The sequence below is a fragment of the Mus pahari genome, chromosome 20 (assembly GCF_900095145.1).
Source record: "Mus pahari chromosome 20, PAHARI_EIJ_v1.1, whole genome shotgun sequence".
In the NCBI taxonomy this organism is placed as follows: Eukaryota; Metazoa; Chordata; class Mammalia; order Rodentia; family Muridae; genus Mus; species Mus pahari.
In genome coordinates, this window is record NC_034609.1 from 23,325,867 (window position 1) to 23,337,019 (window position 11,153).

At 41.7% G+C, this 11,153-nt stretch overlaps 2 protein-coding genes across 4 annotated transcripts in view; one reads left to right on the forward strand and one right to left on the reverse strand.

Moving 5' to 3' along the window:
- The window catches only part of Cdh8 (cadherin 8), a 395,024-nt gene extending 392,243 nt beyond the window's left edge, over window positions 1–2,781 (reverse strand). For 2 of the 3 annotated variants that reach the window (XM_021220862.2, XM_021220861.2), the window contains exon 1: window positions 2,028–2,466. The gene's annotated coding sequence lies outside the window, so the exon portion shown is untranslated. Of the gene's footprint in view, window positions 1–2,027 lie in introns of all 3 variants that reach the window. The other variant, XM_021220857.2, reaches the window with a different exon arrangement.
- On the forward strand, window positions 2,166–10,691 carry LOC110337811. The gene is made up of 4 exons (XM_021220849.1): window positions 2,166–2,190; window positions 2,560–2,723; window positions 5,776–5,834; window positions 7,622–10,691. Exons 1-4 carry the CDS (start codon window positions 2,166–2,168, stop codon window positions 7,881–7,883), a joined length of 510 nt encoding a protein of 169 aa, XP_021076508.1. The 3' UTR covers window positions 7,884–10,691.
- Window positions 10,692–11,153: the final 462 nt, after the last annotated feature.

Genomic DNA, 11,153 nt, shown 5'->3' on the forward strand with positions numbered 1-11,153 from the left:
GGGGAAACCTATTTGCACATAGCGATTATGAAGAGCTCTCTTTGATGGGAAAAATGTATACCTCAGAAAGGAACCTTCAAAGGTACAAGTCTTCTCAGTAGAAGAAACACACACACACACACACACACACACACACACGCACACACATGGACACGGACACACACACACACACACACACACACACACACACACACACACTCACGCACATTACAGACTAAAGCTCTGCAAAACCGGACACAGGCAGATGAAAGGCTGTAGCCAGGGAGAAATTTCAGTGGTGTTTAGCAGAAACGACAAGGCTCATTTTGCATGCAGTGAAGTACAGCAGCGAGACTGAATGGATGGAAAAATCCCACTTTCAAGTCTTACATAAATATCTCTTTCTCACATATAGTTTTCCAGTTGAAATGCTCAAATAATGAAGGCAGAGGTGACAGTCTAGCGAGGGCTTTTAAGCATCCAGATGGCTGTCAAAGTGTTACAAAGAGGAGAGGATTGTTGAAAGGGTCCCAGCCAACCCCAGTTTCTCTATCTGCCTGGCGATGGTCCCTGATGTGAGAGGATACCGCTCTTGCATACTATCTTAGACTTCTTCTCATTCTTTGAAATACAGAGAAAAAAAAAAAAAGTAGCTGTTAATCTGGTTAGCAGCTCCGGGGCGCAAAGGGATTGTTGGGATCGTGCCCCTAAAGAGGAAACTGCTTGCAATCTTCAGAAACCATGGCAAAGTTGAAAGGGCCTCTTCTCCCTCCCAGTTGCTTGGTTATAAGCTCTGCCCTTTAATTGGAGCTGAAGTGAGCAGCTGCCAGCCTGATTTTTCCATTACAGACTAATGTTGTGCGTTTACGACAATAAACAATTAATGTTGTTTGATTTCTTACGTTTAGCAATCCAAGCTAACAGCTGCCATCTCCGCTCAGGAGGCTAACAGGCTAGTCACTGACATGTCTCAAACTGTATGCCTTCAGGCAAGGGGCCACCACCACAAAACTTTGAGATTTTTACAGCATTGGGCAAGGTGAGGCTTTAGTCTTAGGAAGAAGAAGGGGGAAAAAAAACAACGGAGGAATTGTTGGATACCTGTTGGTATCAGCATCGGAGGCATCACGTTTGCACGGTTTACCAGGCTTGGCTAGAGCCTTAGGAAACCAGGGTAGGTCTCTTATGAACCTGTTACCACGCTGGCAGAACATAGCCAGGAGTCCCTTTTGCCTACTGTCTGGCAGGGGCGCGGCTGGACCCCCAGGGTTGGCTGAAGCTAAGCACCGAGATCACTGCGAATCTTGAATCTTTCTGCACTGTGGGCTCTGGGATAGGGAGAAGTCATTGGGTGCTTGGGAAGGCTGTGGATGCGGGCTCGCTGTTACTGACTGGTCTGTCCGCGGGTCCTAAGCCAGTGAGGAGCAGCATCTTGATGACTACAGAGTGGCTGGGTGGCCCCGGAGCTCCGCAAGTTTGCAGCTGGCACGGCGCCCCCGGGCTGGAACAGACACTTGTGGAAAATCCTGGAGCTGGGGTTTTCGCAGCTGAGCGGTAGCCCTCGGCCCAACCAAGGAGGTCGCCCTCCCACGACTAAGAGGTGGGGGACATGCGGAAAACAAGGAGCCTGCTTCTCTAGCCTCTCAACGCGCTTTCCTCTCGAGCTCGCTGCCTCCTCTGGGCAGGAGGCAAGTATATTTCCCTTTCACCGCACCAACCCCGCAGTGAAGGCGCACGGCTGCAGCAGCGCCTGCCTGCGTCTCCAGGGTGAAACCCACAAGCGACCGTAAGAAGGAAAGGGTGGCGCGGGAACTGTAGGTGGGCAAAATGGGGCTCCGAGAGCAGTTTGCGAAACAGGTTAGGTAAAAGGCAACCCCATCAGCTACAGATGCCGCGAAAGGAGATGCGGCTCGGAGGGTTATCAGTGCTAGCGTCCCTCAACCCCCAGGTGCGTATGGTGTGTGAGGGCGCGTGGGAATTCCGAAAGCAAGCAATCCCCTCGGCTCTTCCCCGCCCGGAGGCGTACGCGGATAGGGGATAGTACTTACTCAGGTCGGGCTCCGTGATGCGGAAAAGCCTCAAGCCTCCGGGTTCATAAATGGCTGGAGGAGCTGGGGGTCAGTTCCCAAGAACGGCTAATGTCCACGAATCCCCGCGCGCAGGGTAGTCTCCTCCGGGTCGCGTTCATGCCTCTCGGAGCTGTGGCGCCTGGTGCGGGGATGCGAAGCTGGCGCGCTGGGTTCTGTGTCCTCAGTCTAAAAGTACAGCTCGTGTGTTGACGCTCAGGTCTATGCCCAAAGTGACAGTGGCGGAGGTTGGAGGAGGCAGGGAGATTCCAAATCCATCCACTAATTCTGGGCTGAGCGCTCCGGCTTGCGAGCCCGCCTGCCTGCCAAATGTAACTGTGAAGTGATGTGGAAAAGTGAGCCGGGTGCCTCCCCTGACGGATCTCATTGGGCAGAGCTCAGAGGCAGGTCTACCACTTGGAAATTCATGTAAGCAGTCCCCCACCCCGCCCCCTCCCTGCCTTGCCCCTGCGCTCTCCCGCGCTTGGTTTCCACTCCCTTTCCTCCTACCAAGAGTGCGCACAACTTTTCGCTGGTCGCTCACGAGCACGCCCAGCGCGCCTCCGCCACCGGAGTCACCGGGTGAAGATGAGCCCTTCCATGCTTTGCGCGCAGCCCGCCGCGCGGCCAAGCTCTTGGATAAAGACTGCTGGCAGATCAGAAAAGGATGCGCAGGAGGTACCCTCCAGCTTTCTCTCTCTAGGTCTCACCTGAGTCCCAAGGCTAACATTATCTTGAAAAGCATCTCAGACGCCCAAAGCTGGTTTCTGTGGAGGGCGAGGATGCGATGCGGCAGCGCGTGGACCATTCACCTTTTCCCCCATTCTGAAGACGTCTTGCATAAGGCATTGCATGTTTGCAAGACCACTGCCTGCTAAAAGTCCTGTGCTACTGGTTTCGTGGGGGTGGGTCCCTCAATCCTGGGACCCTTTGGGAGGCGGAGATGTTGGGGGGGTATAAGGGACAGTAGAGGCAATCAAGAGAGATTTGCAGAGAAGTGAATGGGCGGAAAAAGGGTAGAACTTGCTGTAGCCATAAGAAGAGGGTCTGGCAAGCTGTATCAGAGTGGTTCTGACATGCTGCCCTCCCTCCCCCTTCAGGGGGAGAGTACTGTCCCTGCATCTCCCCTTTTTCTAACAAGTGATGCCCTACCCTTGGATTCCCCAGTCTAGTGATAGAATTTCCTAAGCACTCAGTTGTAAAAAAAAAAAAAAAAAAAAGAATCGGAAGCCAAGTATAAGCCAATGCATATAGGGGTCCACAGACCCGCAGACCCAGGTCTCTTTTCTTGTGGCCATCAAGACTAACACGTGGAAATATTCAGCGGCACCGATCTGTTTGTCATTTACACACAGTGAAATACACGACAAATTAAACGTCCCTTACCTTTCTTCAAAACTCTCCTCCATGGAAGACAGGGGTTTATCTGCTTTCTGACTCACTAGACTGACTAGACGTGAGCTCTGAGGATGGGTTTTGACCATCTGGGGACAGAGCTGCAGCAGAAGGGGTGCAGAGGAGCAGACGCACTGGCTGTGGAGCCTGTACTGTCTGACTCGAATTAATGAGACGCAGTGAACAGAATGGGAAAATAGGCACAATATGCTTATAATACTTATGCAAATTTGGCTTTTTGATGCTGTATCTAATCTCTCACAGTTAAAAAAAAAAGTCAAAGACATTGGGTATCAGTTTGTTATCTGTTTGATTTACATTCGCTTTACCCTAAAGAAAGAAACTTGGTAAATTACTTGGGTGGGGGACAAGGGGTATTTTACTCCAACAGCACTTGCTGTTTGTTCTCTATTCGAAGGCTGTGTTAGCTTATGAGGTATTCTGGCTTTGGCTAATTCTGTCTTAGAAAAGAACAGCAGTCAAACTCAATCAAATTATCACTGCCTTTAGACCAGACAGTCCCAAGTGGACAAAGAAATAGATCACACCTTCGGTTGTGCTTAATTTTCAGACATTCATTTTCACTTTGAACAAATGGTCTGAGTCTTTCCTTGGGGTTACTTTCTTACATCTAGGAGGAAAACAAAGGTCACATGTTCCTGAAGGCTGTGGATTGTCACAAGTAACAAAGTCATCTCAAAAGAAAAGACTGCTGGAGAGAGGATAGCCTCTGATCTAATTTTCCTAAAAAGAAAAACTCAGCTGACAAGGGATTCAGAATCCAATGTCACTGAGTTCGGTTATAAATTTGTTTCAGTCACTGAAGCATGTTTACTGTTACAGTATCAAAGCATGTTATCTTCACTGACTCTTGGCCCCCTGGAATTTAAGGTGACCCTATCCACATCCCTCATCTCTATGTGAAGCTCTGCAGTAGGACTTTCCTGACAGTTTCTTAAGGGAGGTCTGGGTGATTAAGAAGTGTGAAAGAGGATTAAGATAATGTTAAAAGCCCTATCAGGATATTTCTAAAATAATCAGGGATGCTGAAAGGCAAAGGCATTTGTCTCTTTCACAATTCCACCCACACTTAATAGAATGCAGTGCAAGGTCTTGGTGGTGAGACTGTACTTCTTCAAGAAAGTGTTTTCTTTTCAGCATACTCTCTGGAGTCAGACAAGTTCAGCAGGAGGAGGATGGTACTACACCAGCTTTTTCTAATGGGGACTCAAATTGCTTGTGTGGTGGAACTTCATTAGAAAGAATTAGTGAGGAAAGCTTTGATGGGACCAGCGTATAATCATAGGGCACAATCACATCCACTGACAAGAATGGAAACTTATCAGTGGTAGAAAAAAGTTGGACCGGGCATGATGACCCTATCTGATTCCAGAGACTGCCAGATAGGCAGTTGAGTTCAGTGGGATGAAGAGTGGGGAAGATGAAGACAGGCTTCAAGAAGTGATTGTTTTCACTCTGAACTGAAACTTTGTTATAATTTTGGCTAATGGAAACAATACAGAGAAGTGGCTAGTTATTTAAAAGTTTAATCAAAGCCACCAGTTAGCATGCTCATAAGGAAGGGGAACATAGAATAAGGGGAGAGATATAACTACCCTTTCTCCATTTGAACAGGGAATGGCAGTACATCTATTATTGGCTGAATTAAGATGCGCCCTTTTACCCTCTGTTCCCCCTTCAGCACACATTTATAACTAAACTTAACTAAAGTAATTAAAAAACAAAAGCAGATGTTTACTATGGTATGACAGGTTGGTTGGTTGGTTTTCCCCTATTTTAGTCTTTGGTGAGCTAATAAACTCAAAGGTTTCTCTCTGAATGTACCAGGTTCAATACCGTGGACGTTTGTTGAAGGATTACTTTCTTGGTTTTTCTAGGATGGAGTTTCCGGGAGTGGGTGGGTAGGGGAGCAGGGGCGGGGAGAGGGTATAGGGAACTTTCAGGATAGCATTTGAAATGTAAATAAAGAAAATATCTAATAAAAAAAAGTTTAAAAAAAAAAACTGTGGAGGGCAGAGTCTGTGAATAAAGGGTTTTTACATGGGATAGCAGCCTATAATGTTACCATTTGCAATTTAAAAAAATAAATCATCTGCAATCTGAAGCAGCCCAAACAAATACAATGTGAAGTACACACAGTCTTCTCTGCAGATTTCCTAAGAATGAACAATGTTAGAACAGTGCTGCTCATCCTGGGAGGGAAAGAGTATGTTGGAACAATGACACAATCAAAGATCACTTTGGAGATGGCATTACAGCTCAGAGGAGAGTGTTTGCCTACTGTGCAGTAAGCTCTATGTTCAATCCCTAACAGACACTCAGAGGTGGGGCAAGGAAGACTGGTGAAAAGAAAGTTAAACCTCTTTTAAGAAGGTTTGTTGATTTACATTCATTCATCTGTATATGTATCTATGTGTGCAGATGCCTGCAAAGGCCAGGAGAGGGCATCAGATGTCCAAGAACTGCTACAGGTGACTGTGAGCCTCCTGAGTAGATACTGCGAATAGAACTATGGTCCTCTGAAAGAGCAGTAGGTACTCTTGACCACTGAGCCCTCTGCCTAACCCCTCAATCTTTATCTCAAATTACCATATTGAGGAAGTCTTAAGAACAAAAGAGCCTTTCTGAAAAGTTAATAAATATTAAACAGGATAGCTTTAAAAAAATTATATGAGATTGTTTTAAACTAACCTCTTAATAAAATCATTAAAGGATATGATGGTGCCCAAACTAAATTACTGAGCAATTACGGGGATTTCCCCAAGACAAAGGTACTCAGCTGGAGGTCTTTTGACGGGTTCTGCCTCAAGCACTTTCTGAAGATTTGTCAGAAATGGCATGTGCACTCTAGAATCTAGGTGATGTTTAGAAATCTGGGTTGTAGCAAATGCTCCAGGGAGTCCTATCACTGCTGTGGTTTGCAAACCACTGCCTTAGGCAATTTCTTTTTCATATGATAAATGTAAAAATGAGAAAGGACAAAAAGAAATGACTGCTCTATTAGTGCATTATTTTTTTTTTTTGTACTGAAGTGTTCTGGTTTCAAAACACTACTATCATAAGTTACAGAAATAAATAAAATAAATAGAAAAATTTACCCTAATTCATCCTGTGATTACTTCAGCTGTATTAATTATGGGATTTAATAACTGACTTTTTTTTTTTTAGAAGTGGTTACCAATTCTTGAAGTAAAATCCTCTTTAAGGTTGCAGTTTAGGATTCCAGACATTGAACATTCTCTACTACTGGCTTTAACTCTCCCTGACACTAGCGCTGTATCTCTGAATAGTGACTGTAGTTCCTCATCTACAGCTTGCCATGATTATTTTCTGTAAATGATGGTATAAACACTTTCTGAAAAACCACATCTGTGCAGAGAGCATTTTGAAGAAGGTGGTCAGAATGGAATTATCTTCCATCTTCCCAGGTGCTCAAAACAAGATAAGCCCCCAATTCAGCTTCTCAACAGAAATGAAGGAGGCAGGGGAAGGCAGATAGATTTAAAGGGACTGGACAAAGTTATCACAAACGCCAGCCCTGATCTTGCAGACTACACACTTGAACATTTACATTTTAATCTTGCTTGGTTGGTTTCTTTTCTTTCTTTCTTTCTTTCTTTCTTTCTTTCTTTCTTTCTTTCTTTCTTTCTTTCTTTCTTTCTCTCCTTCCTTTCATCTTCTGATGTGAGAATAATAACTAAATTAAGATCCTGGAACTCTCTTGTTTTTCTTGGGAGCTAAGCAGATATAATTTTTTAAGAAATATTTCACATAATTTTTAAGCAAGACAGAGGAGAGAAAAACTTCTTTTTACTACTTGTCAATTGTAACATTTTATTCAACATCACAATATATTTAAATTTAGATAATTACCATTATTTGAATGGACATGCCTACTCTCAACATCTCATTATAGATATAAGGATGAGCACAGATCTGTAGAAGAGAGGGGAAATTGTCCTCTTAGGTATCAAACGAAGTTTTTGGTTCTGGTTAGTTGTTATCAAGTCATTTACTACTGAACAAAAGCACGTACACACGCATTTGGGAAAGACTGAATGGTTGAAAGGAAATGTCATTTCAGAGACTGTGTGCAGCATTCTTTTGTCAGTCAAAGCTGCACACTGCTGTCTAAAGATGTTTTCGCTCATTTATTACAGGTTCTGCCGTGTAGGAAGCTGGTTTCTGCTTGTCGGTTTCTTTTTTGCTTGCGCAGGCACCAGTCCTGTTAGATGGATATCGAAGCCTTTTTTTTCCTTCTACTTCAAGTGCCCTCTAGCGAGCACTATCTGTGCAGGTTGCTATGTAGAAGGAGGCAGAATGAAGAAAGAAGAAAGAAATGCACCAATCGCCCTCCTGATTCCTGAAGTGCTCCTCTCCTTTTTCTTTTCTTCCTTCCTCACAGGGGTCATTTCCTCATAAGTGTTTGGCAAAACAAAAAAGGTGTTGTTGTTGCTTTTGCATGTGAAACACATCGTTCGGGTACTAAGCTGTGAAGCGAATGTTAATCCTTTCTCGGGGATTTCTCTGGAGCACTCATGATGATTTTTCCTGAAGTTTCATACACCATGGTAATCAGGCAAATAAAAGAAAGTAAGTTGCTCCCCAGGAAGAAATTCTGTTTTGTTCCCATTTTGACAGCAGAGCAGCTCTAAGGCCTTTGATGCAAATTGATTAACCTCTCCATGGGCTTTGAGTTTGTGGCTCCAGAAAAGTACATAATACTTCTTTCTTACCTCAGGGGGGTGGTATGAGGCTTAATTGAAGCACATAAAACAATTTCAGTTCCTCAGACCCAATTTGATATACAGTTGGACGCGCTTTTCATCTACTAACAGGGCTTCAAATTCTCTTCAGTTGTCTACAGCGCAGCTCGATCGAAACTCTGTGTTTTCATAAAGATATTGTTAAAACAATTTCTTCTGTAAATAGTGGACTTGCTTAAGAGATTTTGAGGGTTCAGGCCTGTAAAAAAAAATGCAAAGAAAAGAAAAATTTAGATGCTTCAGAAAACATGACTACATATAATAAATAGAGCTACATAGTAAGAGAAGAAATCTTACAAAGCATTCACTGGGCATATCTCCCTATGTTTTATGCAAACTAATAATAACAGAAGGTAACTTTACTCACACAAACAGCCCATTAAGCAGTTACTATGAGCACAGAAGAACTGCCAAGGCATTATTCAAATGACTGGGTTTCCGGGTACCTGTTACTCAGGCGTCTCCTTTACTGCTATTACTGTGCATCATCTTGTTTGAGCTTACCCTCTGACTGAGCTATCTTCAAGGGCAAACGTAGAGTGAGGCAAGCTGCCACATAATCTACTCCATTAGATTCTTTACTCACTGCATCTCTTTAATTATTAAAATCCTGTGGATGCTCGCCGTTGTTTGCCTCGTTCACTGCACTACAAAACGGAGGCTCGGAAAATGTTCAAGTGATCCCTTCCCAGAATACACAGTTAATGACACCACAATTTAAATCAAAATTGTTTGACAGGAGGTTCTGAAGAAATGACTCAGTTTCCAAATGTGCACTGTTTTTGCAGTGTTTGGTTCCACCACCCCCCCCTCCACCTTGGGTCTGTAACTCCAGCTCTGGTGAATCCACCTAGTGTCTGAGAGCACCTGCACTCACACACAAACACTCTTACACATTCACACATACAGACAATTAAAAATCAAAGCATACACATAAATAATATCGAATCATGCCTGATCCTCTTAAATATTAAAATTATACTAATGCAAGACTATCAAAAACTACTTTTTTTTCTGTTGCAGTAGAGGAAATCAAGTATATCTTCTGAAAGTTAAATTTGCATTCTATCACTATGCAATACTTTTAGTCCCTTATAACTTACTTTTAACTCAAGTTTTACTTCACTGAAAGGATTCATACATTGAAATGAAACAGAATTAATGTTTGCAAATACAAACATTATCACAATATTTACCTGTAAGTGGGTTTATAATATATATCCTAGGATTCATGGATACCAAGTTAAATACAAATTCTCCAAAGTGTTTAAAACAAGGAGATAAAATAATACTACCATTAATCATAAATACCATTATGGAAATTCTCTGGGAATAATAATTTGAAAGGTACTCAAAGTATTGTTTAATTGCTCATTTTTAAATTCAAGAATGCCGCTGTTCTATTATTATGATTTACATTTGAATAGCCCTTTATATATTTTTTTAAGCACACTTGACTTCATATGCGATCTTTGCAGCAATTGTGTGAGATGTGTAGGTCTATTATTACACAAGGTTTTCAGTAACAGGCTTTTAGAGGCAATGGAGTCCTTACAGAGCATCTTCATTTTATAGGAATTGAATTGGCCAGTTTTTTTTTTAATATCTGAACATAGATACATAGTTATGTAGCTAGATAGCTCTGAAAAGACACTACTATTAGATCACAGATGATTAATATTTAAAGGTTGATAATGACCTACCTCCTTTTACACATATGATTCTGGGGAAAATGAGCTAGTACACTCAAGACTATGTAAGATATGCAAATAAAAGCCTAGATAATAAACACAGCATAGTTTAGAATCTTCAATCAAATTAATGCAATCTAGAAAAGGCAGGCTTTCAGTTTCTAATGACAGCAACGATATTTGCTTCTTTCACCAAGTCTCTGTAGAGTCTAAACATATGATCTGTTGCTTTGTAATGCTTGAAATGTTTCAGAACCTTGGAATATGACTCTCACATACAATACAAGCGGTGCTTTCAAAACAGATCATATTGAATGAAATTTTTTGGATTAAGTATTGTTAATAAATTAGTTATTAGGAAGATATTTGCATCGTATATCAGTTATATAGATGTATAAAACAAAAACCAAAGCCAAAGTAGGAAACAAACAAACTAAACTAAACTCAAATATGCCTTGAATCTTTTTCGGGTAGCCATTATTTGAAAATTCAAACAGTAAACCTACAAAAATTTTTTTTTCAAGTGCAGATAGTTGTTAAAATGGATATTTCTATTCTTCAGGAGCAGAACAAAATCCAACATACATGACTTGCCCAAAACACAGAGTGTGATGTATCTTTTTTCTCTTTCTTCCATGTTTGCATGAAGTTATTCATGATTTCTTACTCCGAATTACGTCATTGTTTCTGGTCTAGAGAAAAATGGTTCATTGTGTTGTTCTACTTTGTCCAAATTACATACAGAATATAAAATGAAAATAAATGCCACCAGCAGAATAAAGCAGCGTTGAGCAATTAGGTTTTTTATTTGGAAGCATGGGGGAAAAGATATATTTATATATTATATATTTTATATATTATATTAAAATTATATAAAATATTTAATAAATATTTAAAAATAAAATATGTGAATATATATATATATATATATATATATATATATATATATATAGAGAGAGAGAGAGAGAGAGAGAGAGAGAGAGGGAGGGAGGGAGAAAACAAGAGATATGTATATAGATATCACCTTATTTGTTACCTGTAGTAAATCTTAACATTTCAGATGAAGAGTTTTGATAGAAAATGTATTTTACCTTTTACAATACAATTAGAATTTTGTTTCTCTCCTGATATTGCAACCAACGTACCTTGTGTGTTCTAGGCAAAGGAGACTTGCCTTGGTATTCTGAAATTGATAAAACTTTCATTAGTTTTCACAGAAAAGGACTGCGGCTTGC

What these genes read in the sequence shown, in the direction of transcription:
- LOC110337811 (XM_021220849.1), top strand. Translation starts at nt 2,166, where the DNA reads ATGCCTCTCGGAGCTGTGGCGCCTG. An exon ending in TCTCGGAGCTGTGGCGCCTG is followed by an intron (nt 2,191 to 2,559) that starts GTGCGGGGATGC and finishes CCTCCTACCAAG; the next exon opens with AGTGCGCACAACTTTTCGCT. An exon ending in GTTAAACCTCTTTTAAGAAG is followed by an intron (nt 5,835 to 7,621) that starts GTTTGTTGATTT and finishes CATTTATTACAG; the next exon opens with GTTCTGCCGTGTAGGAAGCT.